Below are 19,624 nucleotides of genomic sequence, written 5' to 3'. Positions count from 1 at the left end.
GCAGAACACCACATCACCTTCTCCTCTAAGCTGCCATAATGAGACTGAACCCCCAAAACAGACCACTAAAACTGTTGGTGAACTGACATGTAGCATGAGAGGAGGGCAGGGAACATGCTGGTTTGGAGAAAGGATCAGCTTGCTCTGTACAGAGAGTTTGCCGGTAGTACAGTTTTTTTCCTCCTTTCTGATCTTTCTTCCACTTGTATAAAATGTAAGATCAGAAATGGACAGAATTATTCAACCTATTTCTGAATAAATGATTTCCAGAGGAGTTCTCTTTGCATTGTTAAGTTCCTTGCAAAACCCTGAACAAACATTCTTGCAGAAAATGGCAGGGGATAAAAAAGAAAACTGAAGAAGTTGTTCCAGACAGCAGGGCTGGCCCTTTTCTTCCTCTTTTAGGGCAATTAGAAGTAAAGCTGACCTGGGCAAAAATTTTAATCAGCACTTTAGATTTTTTGAACACAGAAAAACTGAATCATTCCGTGAGACCTTCATTTCAGCAGCTCTGGCTTGGGCTCTCAGTCTTTGGCTTTCCTCCATCAAAGTACCTGATGGACATTATCAAGAGATGTCACTGATTTTTGCTGCTTCTTTCCCCTCCCCAGACCACAGCTCTCCTGGTTCACAGGCAGAGATGAGTGAAACTAGTATTTTGGAACAATTCTAACAGCATAACAATGGTTAATTGATCAAGTACCCCAACAGGGCTTAAAGGTCTCCTTTATCTTGTACGTGCTAAGTATTTACTCGGGCATTTCATGCCTTGAGCTTTGTTGGCCTACTTGTTTGGGCAAAGCCATTTCTCTGTGAGGTGTTTGCTGGAAGTCTTGGTCCAGTTGAAATGAATGGCAGAGGCCAGTGCAACTACATTAGCTGGGGATTCAGCATCCAGTTTAAAAGCAAACACTAAGTGGAAATGTCTGCATCCCCCACTGTAACGATGAGCAGACCCACCCTGCCTTCACCTGTTGCCTGCTTTTTAAAATCAGCCCAAAGGTGAGTGAGGAGAGTAAACATTGCTGGAATATGCATTTCCACTGAGGTTAGATGTATTTGTGAGCAGCTTTCTAAAATTAAACTTTGATAGTGGCAAACAGGGATTTGGGTGTGGAAATGCAATTAGCTGTGACTCAGGACTCTGGATGTACAGGTGGGCAACGAGTTGTGAGTTCTCTCATGGAAACTTGACAAAGCAGCAAGAACAACTTACTGTGTGTTAATATGAGCAGAGTAAATAACACAACATGTTATTAGTGTTTGGCATGAATTTCCAAGTGGCTCCTTTGGGTGATGTAGACAGAAGTGCACGTGGCAGGTGATGGTAGGTGATGTTTTTCATGTGGAGTAGTCATTATCTTCCTGTTAGTAACATTTGTTCTCTTTTCTTGAGAGTTCTGAGATCCTGAAAGAAAGACATTATAAGAACTCTGATGTATTATTTTCATAGAATGGTCTCCCAGACTTCCTCTGGTGTCAATAAGCATCACCCATCACCTGGGCCAGAAATTAGTTTTTCCATCTTAAAGATTAATTCATGGAGATCCTAAAAGGCTTGGCTAAGGCTTTCAAAGAAAAAGCAAGGCTTTCCAATTACCCCTCTCAGTGGTTTGTATCAGTTGATACTCTGCCTTCCAAAATGTGCTGTACAACATTTTCTCCCTTCACACAATAATCACTTAGAGAATGTCCTAGAGATAAAATAGAGTGGTCCTGTGCCAGTTCATAGGTGCATGGCAGAGACTGTGTCTGTCCTTTTCTCATGACTATCAAGCATCGCATGGATGCCAACATAGTGGACATTGTAGGTAAATGGACATGGGAGGAGGGGCAGCATTCTGTTGGCTTATTAAATTACTTTTAAAATTATTTACTTTTAATTAGAAGGAGATTGAGAGATTTCTAAGTCTTTGTGGGGTTTTTTTCCCCCCCTCTGGCAGCCAGATTTTATGCTCCCACTTTTAAAATGTCATTTGTTTGAATTAAACTTGGTCCTTCTGATTCTCTGTTTCTCTCCTATCTGAGTCTTTGGAGGATGGAGATACAGCCACGACTGTCTTCTGTGCTAGTGACTGTATCTTCTGATTCAGAGCTCCTGTATTCCAAAGCCAATAATGATTCACTCTCACAGCAGTGGTGTGAGCAGTCTCAGCTTTTATATGCCATCTGTGTGAGTGAGCTGAATCTGCAGAAACGGGACCCTGTACACATGGCTTTTCCTCTGTTCATGGATGAAAATATTAAAGCAAATCCGTATGGTCCATGAGATGTTTTCTGTGTCAGGAAGGGAGTAAAACTGCCTGTCAAACCAAGCTGTTCTCCCTGATGAAAGGGGACTGTTTTTAAACACTCCTTTCCATAGTATTTTGCACGCCAGCCATGTGTGCTTTCTCATCTGACATCTCATTGAGATCCTTGGCTTCGGTTCTGCAGGAGGGAAGTGTGTTCTGGAAGGGAAGGAAATTATCTCTCAATATATACACAAGCACGTGTGCACACACACGGTCTTGAATCAATCTTAAATGAATTGAATTTTTTTTTTTTTAGGAATACGAAAGAAAATTAATCTGGTTGAGCCAGACTTAATTGCTTCCCTTTTGTTTGGATTTTCTATTTTCTCTTGAAGATATTAGGAAGCAGTGCTCTGAGTTATTATTAGATACAAAGGTAGAGACAGAGGGCAAAGGGTTCATTTACAATTCCTACAGCAGTGCATTGAATTTTAAGGCTAAAAGGCAAGTAATCTTGAAAATCAGGATTCATCCACTAAGTATGAGTGGAGTATACTCCATAGAGTATTTCTGAAGGTTCAGGCTGGTCTGGGGAGCTAACCCTTTTTGCAGCTACACACTGGCTGGAGGAACCAGAAAAAAAAAGTGGTTTTGTTTTTTTTTCTTTTTCAGTTAAGGAAAGAACTCACCTTGCAGGGAGAAGCTTGGAAACATGAACTGATATAAAGTAATGAATTGATATAAACACATTTTTTTTGGAGGAAGCAACTGGACTTCAGTTCTCTGTCAGGAGACTGGGAAGCTTTAAGGTTATCCACAGGCACACATTCCTGTGTTTTGAAAAATTCAAGTCAGTTAATCCCAGATAATGGGATACCATTAAAACCACTACCTCACCTCCACGATCTTAGGGCAATACTGCAAGGAGCAATTTGATTGTGTTGGGAGGAGGGCCCACAGCATTAGAGTGTGCTGTTGCAAAAGAAATCCAACGCCAAAAAGGTTTTCTAGCCCTTTCCTAAAATGCAGTGGTGATTGTAACTTCCTTTCAGACAATCAGAGAACGGTTGAGATTGGCAGGGATCTCTGGAGACCATCTGGTCCTAACCCCTGTCCAGGCTGGGCCACCTAAAGCCACTTGCCATGGACCCTGTCCAGATGGTTTTTGAGTATCTCCAAGGATGGGGACTCCACAACTTCCTTGGGCAACCTGTGCCAGCACTTGGTCACCTTCAGTGTAAAAAAAGTGTTTCCTGATGTTCAGAGGGAAGCTCCTGGCTTTCAGTTTGTGCCCATTGCTTCTGGTGCTGTCACTGGGCACCGCTGAAAAGAGCCTGGCTGTGTCCTCTTTGCTGTTTGTTCATAGACATTGTTGGGATCCCCTGGAGTCTTCTCTTCTCCAGGCTGAACATTCCCAACCTGGTCCTCATAGGAGAGATGCTCCTGCCCCTTAATGCTCTTCATGAGCCTCCACTGCAGTCTCTCCAGTATGTCCATGTCTCGTACTAATGAGCCCAGAACTGGACCCAGGCACTCCACACGTGGCCTCACCAGTGCTCTCATTGTCCTAAACTGAGCTCCTGTGGAAAGGAAAGGTTTGGAATGGGGGCTGTTCCAACTGGGATGCAGGCATGGGTTTTGGATAGCTCCAGTTTGAGCACTGCAGGGTTTTTTGGGGCTCGCTCTGCCAAACCTCTTGTATCTGGAACTTGCTGCTGCGTTTGGGCAGCTTTGGTCAAGGAGGGATTTTCTTCTGGGTAGTTCAGCTTTGCTGACCTGACCTGTGGAATAAATATTCTTTTCTGAACTTGTTTCTTCTTTCACATTAGCTTTTTTTTTTTTTTTCCCCTCTCCCAGTGGCTGTGCTGAGGCTTGTTCAGTTTGCCAGGCTAAAGGGCATCACAAGAACATGCATCATTTTGTACTTTTTTGTCTAAGGCAACAAAACAAAAATAAGTTTTAAAAAAATCGTTTTGTTGTAATTTTTTTTTCCCCTTTGAAAGCTCCTGAAGCATAGTGTCTTTCCTTGAAGAGAAGATATTACTAATGTAAATCCGATGCTGTTGGCAAAGGAATAATATGATGTATGTCATAAGGCAAGGAACTGAGGAGGAGCTGGAGTGATGGAAATGCCTCACGGGCATATGAGATTGTGGGGATAGGTATTCACACAGAGGATGCTTTCTTACATGTCCCAGGGCTTTCTCTTATCTCTGAACATGAACCTGTAGTGAAATAGAAATGTTCCTGTATTAATAGTGCATTGGAGATAACCCTCATCTGAAAAACACAGTAATACTGCACAACTGGGAACCCTTTCAGAGCAGGGAATTGGACTAAGAATTTCCTAGTGTGTTGGTAATGAAACATTTTGGTCCTGTATAAGCAAATGGGCAAGGTTAGTGGACACATTACTCTGGTTGTCATTGTCCCAGCAGTAACCAATTTAGAGGCTTTATATTTTCTGCTATCCCAGAAAGGGAAAGAAAAGTAGAGAGTTAAAAATAGAAATCCCAGAAGGAATTAAAGTGCAAAGAGTGAACAAGCTCGTAGTACTGCTGTATAATTTTGAAATCCTTTTTTTTTCCTTATAATCTGGACTTTAATATATGTATTACATTGCAGATTCTGGCAGTGACTGTCCTGCTCCAAAAGGTCACCTCCATACAGGAGGATTTATTCTGGCTTTAACATGTGAACATGGGCATCCAGCCCTGGATCTATCTAGCTGCTGTTTGTATTGATGGTTTCTGTTTGCATTTCCCTTCACCTGATGCTGTTGATTTTCTGGAGAAGCATGAGAAATTGTCTGTGGCTTTGGCCTTCAAAGGAGGAGGTTAAAAAAATATCTTCTGGTGCCTGTGTAGAGGTCATAACTGGTTTGGTTTTTTTTCATAGCTCTTTCAACAGCTGTGGACAGATATCAGGCCTTCATGAAGTGTTTTATTCAAGTAGGTCCCCTGTAGCACTGCCCTGCACAGGACAAGGGTGGTGTGTTTCCTTTCTCAAAGTTAAGTGAACCTACACTCTCGGTTTCATCGAGGTCACTTTTCCTCTCTAAGTTTCCCATCAAGATTAACACAGTTTCTAAATTAAACAAAGTTTCTAAAGCAGATGTCCGGCCTGATGTGGAATTGCCTTCTTGCTTTGCAGATATCCTTGTTGATGGCCAGCTCTGTGACTGTGATGTCGTGGTGAACTGCCAGGTGGGCGACCCCGTCCCACTGCAGGTGAAGTTGACCAACTGGAGCAAGCACAGCGTGGGGCCCTTTGCCCTCACTGTGATGCCCTACCAGGATTACCAGAACGGGGTGCACAACTACGACCTGCAAGATGCCATCACCTTTGTGGGCTCCAACACCTTCTACATCGACTCAGTAAGTAGTTTCATCAGGAAAATCAGGATTCTGGATGATTGGCATTTGCAGACAGGGGCTTCCTTGTTTGATTGTGCATTTTGAGTCAAATTAATTTTTTAGAAAGCACCATGGTTGTGGCATCTATTGCTGGGTTGGGGGGATACAGAATCATCTCTCTGAAATGGTTTAAGACTGTAATTTCCTACCATGAAAACCACTAGTAAATTATCAGAGGCAGTAACCTTTGGTCACTCCAGGTCGGAGTAAATGTGAACAGGTAAGCTAAATTGAATGGTCAATACCATTTTGCCGGTCCCTTGAGTCATCCAGTGCAGCCTGCAGTAATAGATTTTAAATAACTTTTCTTTTTCTCTTTAGTCCATAAGAAATATTCCCCAGGCTGAGCTGAGGAGCTCAGCAAATCAGTTTTAGTCAGGTCCTGAGGAAACGCAACAGACTGTAAAAAGAAAATGCTAAACATTAATGACCAGTCTGATGAGCTGGTTCATTTCCTTGGTGCTTAGCATACTGTTACAAAACTATAAAGAAATACTTAAAATGAGGCAAAAAAAGCTCCTTTTAAAAACAATTTAGATTATGATTTTTCTTTCCATTTCTTTAGAAAGTTCAAGTCTGGGAACTTTTTGCTTCTGAGGCAAGACACTGAAAATACAGATAAAACTACTCTCTCCCACATCCTTTTCCCCCAAAAATGCAACAACAAAATACCAGGAATGAAAACTTACAGACAATGCTGTTGAGTGGAAAAAGCAGCATTTTTGGTAACTTATGAAATAAACATGAAGAAGGGGGTGAGCATTTGGGATAGTGCTTAGGACCTTTGCTTAGGTCAGCTTTTTGGATCAGTAATAAAATGTACCTGTCAAAACTGAATATACAAGTGAACCTTAGTAAGAAAGAAATTAAAGGTTAACCACAGGGATAGTCACCATGCACATTTTTCAATTACCCATCACAGAAGAAAATATTTCTAAAAGCTAATGAGCATGAAATACACCATCAGCTTGAATTTTAATGGGGGCTAACTGTATTCTTATAGCTGAATAATTTAAGTATGTCAACAGAAATCATCCAGAGATGGCTTTCTTTGACTCTCTTCCTGACAATGTGGAGTTTTTAATCAGGCTGGTTGTGTTTGGATGCCTGGCTGCCAAAGGGCCTGACCCTCCAGGCTAATGAGGGAATAGGGAGATGTCAGTGTGATGTATCCTTACCTTCTGATTGAGTCTCCTGCGAGGCAAAAAGTCAGGAGGTTACATCTCTTGTGCCTGCCCAGGCAGCCTTCTCATACGCTACGGTCTCCGCTTTTGCCCCATTGTTCAGGATTGTGACATTTCTCCTGTAAACACAGTCCCCAAGAAGTTAAAAATAGAATTGTTTTCTGCTGTTTGTCCTCCTTTCCATCCAAAAAGGTGAAATGAAGAAAATGTGGACTCTCAGACAAGAAGTGTTGTCTTTCACAGTGTGTGGTGTTGATACTACACAGACTCCCAGAGAAAATGCTTGGTCGTGTTTCGTCGAGGCATAGAGCCCTCATCATGGAAGAAAATTCTTCAATGTATCTAATGCTGTCAGAGGCCCTTTCTTCCCTCATAAAAACTAATTTAGTAATGGAAAATAGATTTCAGAAAGGTCCACCTGTTATGGGGACAAGAAGTCCTGGTTTGTGCATTTGATGCTTCGGGGAAGAACAACCACACACAGAATTGTGTTGATGCTCTGAGTTTGGTCGAAAGTCAGACAGACCCTGGTCAAAAGACCAAAGAAGCTCATGGTTGGGTGAGATGAAGGAGATTCAGAGTTTCTCTTTTTTATAAATGAAAGTTGAGGCACTGGACCAGATTCCCTGCAGGTCTTCAACTCTGCGCTGCTCTGTTGAAGCCATTAAAAATGGCCCCATTATTTTTTTAACCTCAGGTCATTGGCACTCGATTATCTTCCTTGTTTAATGGGGGTGTCTTGAGACACTGCCCTTTCCCAACTGCTTATGAAAGCTGCTGCCCTCTTTCCCAGCAGACCCACCGGGAGAGATGATGCGAGCACTTGTTTTTTGTGCAAAGTTGTCCAGTTTAGCAAAACCGACGTTCATCAGCACTTTGAGCTAATTGGGCTGACTTCCCACTGACACTGGCACAGAGGTGCTGACATGATTTATTGCAGGGCTGAGCTGGGTGGGAGAAAGGATGGAGAACTAGAGTATGGGTTGGTTTATCATGGGTGTGTGGTCAAGAATGAGTGGGAGCATCAAGTATTACAGCAAGAAAAGGTACTTCCCACACCCTGAAAAATTTGTTCTTTTGTCATGCTGATGCAGAAACTGCATTATTGGTATTCAACTGAATGTGATTTCTCTGGGGAAAAAGCAAACAAAACCCCAAACCGTCCTGCTTTCCTAAATGTTAGTTTCATATTGAGTCTCATGCTCAAAAATTCACAGTTATTTTTGATTCCGATCTAAAAAGTTTCAAAGCAGTTTCAGCTGCTATCTGGAAGACAGGGCATACATACAGGAATTTTCAGAATGCACATGCTGCTTTGCAGTATGAATATAAATCGTTGAAAGGGCAAAAATCACACGATTTCGTATTTCTCTTTCTTGTGGCTTGAAGTCCAGGTGAGACGATTTATCTTGGAGGTAATGTAATGACGCTCATTCACCTTTTTGTGCTTTTCCTTCAGTTCAATGCAGCAGCCCGGGTCTGTGTCACAAGGACTCTGCTGGGGCATGCTACTTCAAAAAGTGAAGTCTTTTATTGAAAATTTTAAAGGATATTGAACTATTTCCATGCATTTCAAATTAAGTAGAATCTGTATTTTTAAGCACAACTTCTAATTTGGTTCACCTTGCTTTCCTATGTCTCTGTTTAACAGAAAAAGGGACTTTCTCCATTATTATTTAGATAGTTGACATTTTTGTTCAGTGGGGGAGGGGGTTGAATCACAAGATGACATGGTGGCATCCACTCATTAAAATACAGTGCATTGATTTAATTTTTTATCTCACTTCGCAACATGAAGTTTATCTTAAGCCATATTATTAAAATTTTTAGTTCTTATCAAATTTTTTTTACTAATTAGTTAATCAGACAGAGTTGTTTCTTTCCAAATTAAAACCAAAAATATTATCTGCTATGGAGATTCCTTTAGCTCCCAGCAGTTTATCCTCCCCTGTTGTTCCTGCTGGTGCCGTCACTATTCTCAAGCAGGTTTTTTTTTCCTACGCATGTTATCACGCACGAGATCAAGTGGTTGGTAGTGGGAGAAGAGGAGAAATTCATTAGTAGATGGTCATTTTGAATCAGCTCAGAAGCCATGATGAACATTTGCTCACTTCTGGCAGGTCCTCTGTGGCCCATCTGGAACAAATTAGTTTTCTTGGCACTGTTTTACTCGCACTGTAAACTCTTTGGGGCAGCGAACAGGAGCTGGCACTAGCCCTAATCTCCAACTGAGCTCCCTAAGTATTACAGCAGTATAAATAAGTAGTAATTAGTTCTAAGCAATCTCAGTCCCACATGGTAGCCTAAATCAGGGAAGGATTAGGATAGATCTAGAAAATTTTTCTTCTATCTTGGTGGAACAAAGGAGTAACGTGGGCATTTTTTTCTTGATTCTTTGGTCTTTTTTTTTTTTTTTTTTTTTTTTTCCCCCGGGGTAGAAGCTTCCCATCTTTGGTTTCCACAATTTGGTGGGATTTTAGTGAAGTCTGTTTCAGCTCTGACTCAGCTCAGGGAACATGTGTTCAACAGCATCCCAGGTTAGTACAATAAGTAACGACAAATCTAGTTGGTGACACTGAGAGGGCTGTGTGCTGCTAGATCGAATGACAGTACAAATTTGGGCTGGGTCAGACACAAGCATGTGATCTTCATGTTTCTCATAGGTTAGCTGGATCTTGCACTGCAGTCAGAGGGCTGGTGTGTCCTGTCAGCTATGGCAGCGAACATCTGACTTGTGAACACATCTGAATGAGGCACCCTGAGCTCCCTTCACAGGCACTGGGGATCCATATAGTTTAGGAAATATTTTCCCTCATTCTGCATTTGGTGAGGTGAATCCTTGTGCTGAAAAGCTGGCTCAGATATGGACACCCACTTTACAGACATTTGGGTGGGTTCAGTTCCAGGCAGGGACACCTGAGTGAGTAGGTGTTGCCATGGAGGCTGGTCCACTAAGCTCCCATTAGTTAATGGAGATGTGGTCTGCAGCAGGTAGAACCTGGCTTGTAAACACCAGGGGTGAGATTCTGTTGCCTAAAAGTAGATGCCTACTGTTATCTAGGTTCTGTCATCTGGGGTGAGTATCCTGCTGGCCTCCACATGCTGCCAGGAATCCTGTGAGACATCCTGTAAATCTTCCCAGACGTTTCAGTCCCTTAGGCCATCCCAAATGTCATGAGGTACCTGTGTTTAGGCAGCTGTATCCTGACTATCTGGGCTTCCTAGGCAACCCATTCTGTGTTTGCTCCACTGTCAGCATTGATTAGATATCTTCTTTCTGTAGTAGAATCTTGGATATCTGGTGTGCAGAGAGACACCTAAATGTAGGTGGTTTAACCTCAAAATTAGTCCTGTGCTTGGTGTACCATTTGGGCTGGATGTGACCCTCTACTAACCTGAGTGCTGCTGATGTACTTCTGCTCTTTTGGGAATGTTTGTAGGCAGCCCCACTGGAGATGCAGCCTTACTTTCCAAAGTTGGTTCCTATTTTGGAGGAAACATCTCGTCTGCATCTCAACAGTGCAAAGGTTTGAAGCTACTTTTGCTTCCCTGTTTCTCCAAACCACAAGTGCTGATTACAGTAGTGGTGGTACAAGTGGCCAAGCAGATGTGGATAGACCCCAAACCGTGAACGTTGATGTCTGGTGTTGGTGTTGATGTGCCTGAAGCCACACTTCCTGCTTGTCAAGGGCTCTGATCAGTGCTGTTACAGATATTCCTTCATGGTGCAGGTAGATTAGGAAAAGTGGGCTGGGAGCTTGAAAGAGATGTGGGCCCTGAGGAGGCTTTATTTGCTGTTTGCCTCCCCCCTTTTCTGGCTTTAGTGCCTGCCTCTGTCCTGCTCTGGATGCAAGTTCACATCAGTTCCAGTCAGGCAGAAAACAGGCAGGCAGCCCCGGGAGAAGGGGAAGGAAGCAAGAAGGGAGACGGCTCGATGTTGTTCTGCGTGTCCAGACACAGTGCCAGAGGGCAAGAACTTGTACCCATCGAGGAGGGGAGATGCCAAGGACAGGGGTCAGGAGAACAGCTGTGGCTGCTCTGATCATTCACGTGGATGATACGATGCTGATACAAGTTTGCCTTAGGTCAGCACCAAAACCAAAGGGAGCCTGGACTCTCCAGCTCTGAGGATGTGGCTGCTTGTGAACAGCCAGGCCCTTTTTCAGGAGCAGCAATTTAGAATCATAGAATCATGGAAAGTCTTGGGTTGGAAGGGTCCTTGAAGATCATCCAGTTCCAATCCTCTGCCATGGGCAGGGCCTTTTTCCACTAGACCAGGTTGCTCAAAGCCCCATCCAGCCTGGCATTGAACACTTCCAGAAATGGGGCATCCACAACTTCACCGAGCAACCTATGCCAGTGCTTCATCACCCTCACAGTAAAGATTTTTCTCTGCATATCTAACCTAAACTTCCCCTCTTTCAGTATTTGATCCCCATACTCCTTGTCCTATCAGTACAGTTCCTGCTGAAGAGTCTCCAGCTTCCTTGTAGGCCCCATTCAGATACTGGAATGCTGCTGTGAGGTCTCCACACAACCTTCTCTTCTCCAGTCTGAACAACTCTAACTTTCTCAGCCTACTCATCATCCTTGCTCTGGTCTTCCTATGCAATGGCAAGTTACCCTTCAGCAAAGGGAGTCCACAGACACTTTCCCAGTTAATACCCCATGGTTGATGTCCCAATTTACCAGATGACCAAGTTTTTTTATGGTGGGCAACAGTCCTGATAACCTTGAAGCCTTGATCTAATCCCTTCACTCTTGCAGGTGGTGATGTCCCTTCAGTTCCTAGGGATGCCTCTGGCAAAGGGGACATCACTCCCTCCTGAACCCAACCAAATGCAGCACATTTGGACAGCTCTGTGCTACTGCATCCAACACCAGAGTTTCTGTCGTGGTTGGGCTTGGCTGTCTGCTTGTCTGACCAGTGGTATGTCCTGCTGTCAGTTTGGAATCAACGCTGGACTCTGTAATGTGATGGACCCTGAGGTGTTTGGGGATGACCAAAGAAAGGTCCATTGCCACTGGTTGTTCAAGTGAAAAGAAAACACGTGGGCATGGCTCTACCTGTGAAAGGAGGGATGACTCCATGAGTGTATCTCAAGTTGATGGTTTCAGAGTCCAGAGAGAAGAATGGAACTGGTAGAGATGATTTTGGCTGAGGGAAGAGCAGTACTCAGGAGATCAGGTGTCCTTTTAGGAGTCTTTTCTGCTGGGGTTAAGTTGCCTTTTCACAATTTTTTTTGAAAAAATCCATCCAGTGGAATAGCTTTGTTGTTGATTTTGTGTTTTGCATCTGCAGTAAGTTTAATCCAATTCCAGGCACCCTGAAACTGGATTTAACATCTTTTGGGAGCAGATATTAATTCAAACATTATCACATGCTAAACAGTCGTGGGAGTGTTAAAGTTAGAAATGACTGAAGTGTCTTGCTGAAATGATGAACTAAGATATATTACTCTTTAGGAAGATACAGACTCTAAATTTTTTTCTGTTGAAGGGATATATGTAAATGTAGAAACATTGTGTACTCTGTATTTTATTTGGACAAGTTAAATCAGGATACCTACTTCTTTTTTCTTGCTAAACTTCATTATTTTAATGATTGTGAATATTAAAGAGTCCTAAATTCCTAATATTAAAGATTAGAATTTGCAGTCAGATTGTGTCAAGATAGTAAGCGAGGATGAACTTAGTTATTGATAAGTTGTTAAATGGTGTTTAAAATTAATTCAGAGACATGATTTAGACCTGTAATAGACATGTTGGTAAATGCAGTCAAAGGAAAGATTTGGTGTGATCTCTACCTTAAACCAACTCTGTTTTGGAATCAGTGACTCCTGAAAGCCTGTATTCTGGCTTGAGCTGTGCCACATCTTTACTGCCTGAGTGAAAAACACAGGATTTAATCCTGAGTGCAACAGTTTTTTGTACGAAAGCAAAATTAAGATGTGAATCAAGAATACTTGGAGATCATTTGAAGGAGCAACTGAACTGCAATTAATTTGCTTTGTTGCTGGTTTGTTTATACTGATCTTTACGTTCTCTTTTCCAGGTAAAGCCGACCAAAGACTCTGTGTACTTTGGAGCACTTCTCTTTCTCTACACGGGAGATTTCTACCTGAATATCAAATTCCATGAAGACAACTGCAGCAGGGAGCTGCCTCTCTCCTGGCTCTGTCTTCCCAGTGTCCACATCCGTGCTACAGAGCCCGTGGTCCCAACGAAGCTGTAAATGGACTGTGTGCTACTTGATTAACCACAGCGCACAGCAATGCTTGGCACAGCCTCTGCTTGACCCCAGCTTGTTTCTGTCCAACCCCAGGCCACAGACTCCACTTTGGAGGAACAGCTGAACACTTTCTGAATTGGCTGATAGTCATTTGGGCAGCTGCCTTTGCTAATTTCAGGGAGAGGGAGAGAGAGATTATAACTGTGCTGGAGTTTTCCTCTGTTTCCAAAAAGCCTTTGAAACTGCTAATATATGCATAATACTTTAATATACTCCATTGATGTCAGTGGTTTGAAAGGGTCTTGAGGACTGAATTTAACCATGTGTTTGAAGGTCTCAATTCCAATGTGAATAATAATAATGATTTAGATTTTTTCAGTAAGGTTTGTGTATCTGTATGAAATTCCTCCTGGCTTGTTCTGGACCCATGGCATGTACCTTTGAGGTGTAGCTGTCTCTTAGATTTTGTTCACTGGCTTGTTCTTGTTCACTTGTTTGCTGAGTATTTGGTGTCTTTGGTAATAAATGGCAGTAGTGGTGCTTTGTAGTGTGTTACTGAAAGTAAGAATAGCAAATGTGCCTCCAGTTCTCTCCCTCCCCTGAGCCCGGTGCCACTTGCTCCTGGTGAAGTCACTGCCTTTAGTTTGGCAGATCTGTGAACTAGAAAGGAAAGAGAGTGAAGAAGAGGAAAGGAAAGAGTTTTGTCCTTGAGAGAAGAAATAAGCCAACTTTTGGGTTGCCTAGGGCTTGCCTGTGAATTTGGGCTCTCAGAGTTATGTTTTATACAATCACTTGAAACATTTGCAGGCACCTAAAGATCCACCAGAATTAATCAGTTGTTTGTTCATATAACTTTGCATGAGTTTTTGCAAACTCTTCTGATCAGATTTTTCAAGCTAAGATACTGCTTTTTTATGTGGCTGGTTTTTCTTTTTTTTTTTTTTTCCTTTTTTTTTTTTTAAAGTTTAATTATTAGCCAGTTAAGGCCATGGAATTCCTGACTGTAAAACTAGTTGATGGATGTACTGAAGATTTAGCCTGTTTTTCAGAGTAATGTTTTTGTATAGTGAGATATGTTTTTACCCCATGTAAAGCAGGGGGATGTCTTAGCTCTATGATTAATATATTATTTCATGGACCATATGTTTAAAGCCTGTCTCAATATTTTCTTCAAGTTGTAGTTAAATTTGGTGGTAGAACACTTTTGGGGGTGGATACACCAAGATGCAGCGGGGGTGGTCCAGTTAACTCTATATGATTTAAATTTACATGCACAATGTCTTTGCAGATTTTTTGTTTGTTTGTTTCTTTAGACTTCATCCAAACATGGGCCCCCCACTTCATGCCTGACCCAGTAGCTTCTTCGGGTTCTCTGTACCATATATTTATTTAGATGTGTCTGATGTTTTCCACTGGAAAGACAGTGCTCAAAACTCAATTCATTGTATGTTTGCTGACAACTGTAGTGTATTCACCCTAAATATATTTCTAACTTGAGGGAACTATAGCTACAGCGTGGAATTTCCAGTGTATGCAGGGTATTATCTCCAAAAACGTGTATTCTGGCTATGTTATCAGTGTTTGTGCTCGAGCTCTGGCTCTGTGCACAGCTTTGAATGCCACAGTGGAAGTTTTCAGCCTTGACCTGAAGGGAATCCGAGGCCAGCTGAAGATTCACTTGCAGTGATTTACTGCTCTGTCAGCAGTGTCCAGTGACAAAACTGTTCCTTAGTCTTGCACAGTGGCTCTGGGCCAGAACACCCATGGAAAGAGGGGGTCCAACAGCTGAGCTGGGCATTTATTTTTGCATTGGTGGAGCAGTGAGGCTGAATTCTCAGTCACTGGGTAGGCATATAAGCAGAAAAATTAAGATCCAAGGAGAGCAGGAACTAAACCAGTTGATCTTTTCCGTAAAAGCTTGGTTTTGACATGCGTGTCTGTACTATGTTGCACAACACTGTTGCAGCAAAATCCAAATTGGGTTTTATTCAGTATTCCCAGCAGGTAATCTGCAGATTCTAGGAACGCAGCTAACGCTTTATAAGGGCCACATTGCATTCCAAACAAAAATATTGTGAAGCACATGCTGTTGCATTCAGGATGCTTCAGCTTACCCAGCTATGGGATCATTTCCTAATTTATTTTTGACAGCATTCTCTGAGAAGAGAGGGTCTTGTTCTGTGAGGCCTGTGCTGGGATGCAGCATTCCTGTGTCTTTTTACTTATAAAAGATCTTGATCCACAGCCTCCTGAAGCTGTTGGAATAGGGACAGCTTTTATTATAACAAAAGCAAGCTGTATTGTTTCCTAGGTATCCAATATGACATTATAAATCTGCCATATGTGCACATAAATATAAGTTCTTATGTTTGAGCTGACCCTTAAAGGTCTATCTGTTCATTATATAGTAGACTACTCTGTCCCTTGTCAGCTTTGATGCTTAGTTACTTTTGGCATTTATGATGTCTTTCCCAATTTTCTCACACTTTTGCTTGTCTCAGTGAGAGAGATGAAACACAAGAAATTCTCCTTCTGGAGATCATTTTTGACTTGTCCAGAAGGAAAATATTTAAGTGTTAGTGTAATTTGGAGAAAGGTGATGGGAAGGTGTTTAAAGTCACTGGGATTGCTGTCAGGATTGGTCACTGTACTGCTTGGAAGAAGGATGACATTGCTCTGATCTGTTCTCCTGTCCTGGTACTGACAACTTTATTTTATTCCTCCAAAACACCCAGCAATTATTTTGAACATGGTAAACCAAACTGCTCATTGTTATACAGATGTAAATCTGATAGGAGCCCAGTGGTTGCATTAAATCATTCCTAATTTAAATCACCACTGCTGAGAGCAGACGTTGGTTCAGTCGATGTGTGCATTGGAGAAGCATAAGTCGTGCAACTTCAACTGTCTGAATAAATACTCATTTCATTGTATTTAAACCTCTGCCTGTCTCTTCTGTCTGTAATTCCTGATGGTGTTCTTGTGTGTTTTTATTGGTAATAATAACATGTCTCTTGATGCTGTATTCTGTCTCTGAGAGAAATGTGTTTGATCCTGGAATTGAAATTTCAGCTTCACTCAGACTTTCTCTTCCCAGATGAACCCAGAGCTGCTCCATGGCGTGGCTCCTGTGTCAGTGTCTGGTCACTGTCAGCTGAGGGGACAGAGCTGCACTCACATAAAAGGCAACAAATGCCTCATTATCCCAGTACTGACACCGAGGGTGCTGAGGGACTGGCATAGGCTGCCCAGAGCAGTGGTGGGTGCCTCATCCCTGGGAACATTTGAGGGCAGGTTGGATGGGGCTCTGAGAAACCTGACTTTGTTAAAGATGTCCCTGCTCATTGCAAGGGGCTTGGAACTAGATGACCTGTAAATGTACTTTCCAACCCAAACCATTCCATGACTCTATCATCCTTTCCATCCTCTAAGAAAGAGCTCAGAGACTGGAAGACCAGGTGTTGGAAGACTGGCTGCAAGCACTTAAAAACCATCTGATGTCCAGCCCTGTTTGAGGAGCTCCTATCAAAGTCCTGAGGCTCCTGTGTTTGGATTCCCAATCTAGAAGCTCTTAAATTTTCCTTAGTGAGAGCCAGCTGCACTGTCCCTTCCTTGAATCCTCTGGCTCCCTTCCTGGGTGCGGGCACTTTGTCACTGAAATGGGATTGTGCATCAATCCTACTTGCTCTAAAAACATTCTAGTGCTGGCTGCCAGCTCCTTGGGATGGAAGCAGGCCTTCTAGAGCTCTGGGATTGCAACTCAGCTATTTGGGTACAGGTGGGATGATTTGAAGGCTTTCATACAGGTACAGGCTTTACAGAGCTTTGTCAACACTAGTGTTCTCTTGTTAATAAAGAAGACACACAGATCTGGAAAACTGTTGTGTCCAGTGTTCAATGATAGATGTTTACTTCTGCAAGTTAGACCGTTCTGGGGTTGGGTCAGGGTCCTTGGGTTGTTCAGCATCCTTTTAGCTTTTAGTTTCTCATCTTGCTCTTTCTTGCCTCATCCTTCACACCGACCCTTCCACTCGCTGCACATTTCTGCTTTTCTTTGTTTGGTCCCAAAGGAAAGGATCGAGTTGTCCCTTTCTGTTTCTCCTTCCTTCCTTCCTCTGCATCTCTGTTAGACCCCTCCAAAAACTTTGTTCATGTTGGGGAAAAAATTGCTTCAAACCCAGCTTCAGTTGTTAAAAAGAGCATCTTTAAAGCATTTTTGAGTTATTTCATTTGCACAAGATCTTATCTATTTTATTACCATCTGATGTTGCTTTTTAGAATGATACTTAGGCCACTACATTCACGATGCATCAATTATCCCATAACACCAGTGGGATCTGTGCTGTGTGTAGGTGACATTAATTAACATGTATTGCTTACTCACTGCCCCTGTGTTCCTGATTCAGCAAGATACCTAAGCATGTCCCTAATATTAAGCACATTAATGGAAAGCACATTAATAGACTACCTTTTCACAGCTAATTCAGTCACACGTCTGCCTGGGGAAGTTGCTAAACCTTTGTCCAGATATGCAATCCACGTCCAGACCTGCAAATTTGGCATTGAGGCCCCCATCCTGTTGTGTTGCATGGGCGATCACTGCTGGCTCCCAGGAACCCTGGTACAAGGAGAAGACATCTCATCCAGATCTGGCACTGGCATTTTGAGACATGAGGGGGTAGATTTGTACAAGTCTGGGAGAGCAGAACATCCTTCCAGGATGAGATGTGCCCAGTGAGTGTCTGTACCAGCCACAGTAATGAACCTTGAAGGTGTAAATCATATACACAGATTGCCTTGGGTAACCACGTTGCACCCGGTGCTGTGCACCAGGTGAAATAGTGCTCAGCCACCTCCTGTTTGCAGGTGCTCTTCCAGGTGTTTCTTTTCCAAGGACTGGTACCAGCACAGGCTGCACCGGCGTCCTCTCACCCTTCCCATCTCCACAGCCACAGGAAAACACCTCAGGAACTGCTCAGAAATCACTTGGCATAGGGGAAGGCCTATGTTAACACTGGGGAAACACAGCACCACTTCTGTGATGAGGGAGCACTGGATCCTCTGAAGAGAAAAGTTTGTTACAGCCCAATGTGCTCTGATGCCATGACTTCAGAAGGGCGATTTCAGCCCCTTTTCAGCACGTGTTCAGCTTGAACAGAACAATGTAGACACTGCCAGAGAGAAATCAGGCCAGCTATTGAAACAGTTTAACAATGAGCATCTTGTTAATGGCTATGAGGATGTCATCACTGATCTGTGTCAGGAACAGGACCCTTCTGCTCTCCAAAGCCTGGTTTCTTACAAACCAGTCCAGGTCCATGGTTGAAGTGATGCCATGGTCCAGTTTAGGTATCTGCCTGTCACCTGTCCCAACAGCTCAGATCCAGAGCAGAGATGCCATTCCCTCCCCATTCCTTTTGCCTGATTCACCTCTTTGTGTGGCCAGATGAGGCTAAACCCATGTGATGGATTTGGGTTGAAAAGAGGAAAGAAAAGGCAGGGGAGTGTTTTCCTTTAGGGTAAGGAAACACACTACCCCACATGTGAGTGAGGGGCTTACTGATGTGGAGCTCCATCACCACACAGAAGCCTGTGAGGTTGCAGCATCCCTCACAGACACGTTTACAGAACATTTGGGGCAGAACAGGGGTAAGTGAGCAGTGAGAGGGAGGGAGGGTGGAAATGCAGAGGGAAATGGCACAGGGCTACAAACACAAACACCTCCACAAGGTGCCCGAAGTTAACCGAGATGAATCAAGGCCAAATGGGTTATGTAACTGCCACAACATTAAAAATAGGTTACACTGTATATTAAAATTTCATTTATAAATTGTTTATAGAGCATTCATAAATGTTAAATGTGGTAAGCACGTTATGCACACGAATACTTTGTGTTCCAGCATTATCGATGGCTGTGTACACGGCAGCTGCAGGTATTATAGATGGTTAAATCACAGCTCTAGAGACCAGCAGTTCAATAGCAATATACAATAAATGAATCATCAATCACCTCAACATGTATTAAGAAATTATGTGCTCTTTCTAAATGGAACCTTAATAAGAAGTGTGACCTTAAGAAGGTGTGAAACGGGGAACTTTTCCCCTTTCATTCCTTTTTTTTTACTCTTAAAAAAAAAAAAAAAATGAAACCCAAAACCCAACTCTCAGTTCTCCAGTTTAATAATGATTGTGCTTTTCCTCACCTCTGACTTGAGAAAGGCCACAGACTCCTGAGAATTTAAAAGGATTCATGGAACAAGTACAGTAATTGGATGTGCCCCACTCTGCTGCAGATATGTTTTGTTTCTTTTGGGGGTACAGACTCCAGGGATGCAGAAGGATGTCATGTCAGGAAGGATGTCACCTTGCCAGCCAGGGTGTCTGCAGATCCCTGGAGAAAGTAGAAGAGCAAAGGTAAGGTGAATGTAAATTAAGTAAGGAGCAGAGCAGAAGAGGCATGAAATGAGACTTGAATAGCATAATTTAATTTACTGAAATGACCCCTGCAACCTGTTCTGGGCATTTGTTCACATGGAAGATGTCACCAGAGAAGACGCC

At 42.8% G+C, this 19,624-nt stretch overlaps 1 protein-coding gene across 1 annotated transcript in view; it reads left to right on the top strand.

The window, feature by feature from the left end:
- Positions 1–16,005, top strand: part of TRAPPC9 (trafficking protein particle complex 9) — a 444,311-nt gene extending 428,306 nt beyond the window's left edge. The window contains exons 21-22 of the mRNA XM_027892205.1: positions 5,388–5,611; positions 12,890–16,005. Of these exons, the coding sequence (XP_027748006.1) occupies positions 5,388–5,611; positions 12,890–13,069 (404 nt within the window). The 3' untranslated portion in view covers positions 13,070–16,005. The remainder of the gene's footprint in view (positions 1–5,387; positions 5,612–12,889) is intronic.
- The last annotated feature ends 3,619 nt before the right edge of the window (positions 16,006–19,624 follow it).

The sequence above is a fragment of the Empidonax traillii genome, unplaced genomic scaffold, assembly GCF_003031625.1.
Source record: "Empidonax traillii isolate 1590-97213 ecotype Southwest subspecies unplaced genomic scaffold, ASM303162v1 scaffold342:size1861417, whole genome shotgun sequence".
NCBI lineage: Eukaryota > Metazoa > Chordata > Aves > Passeriformes > Tyrannidae > Empidonax > Empidonax traillii.
This window is presented reverse-complemented; position numbering and strand designations above follow the sequence as displayed.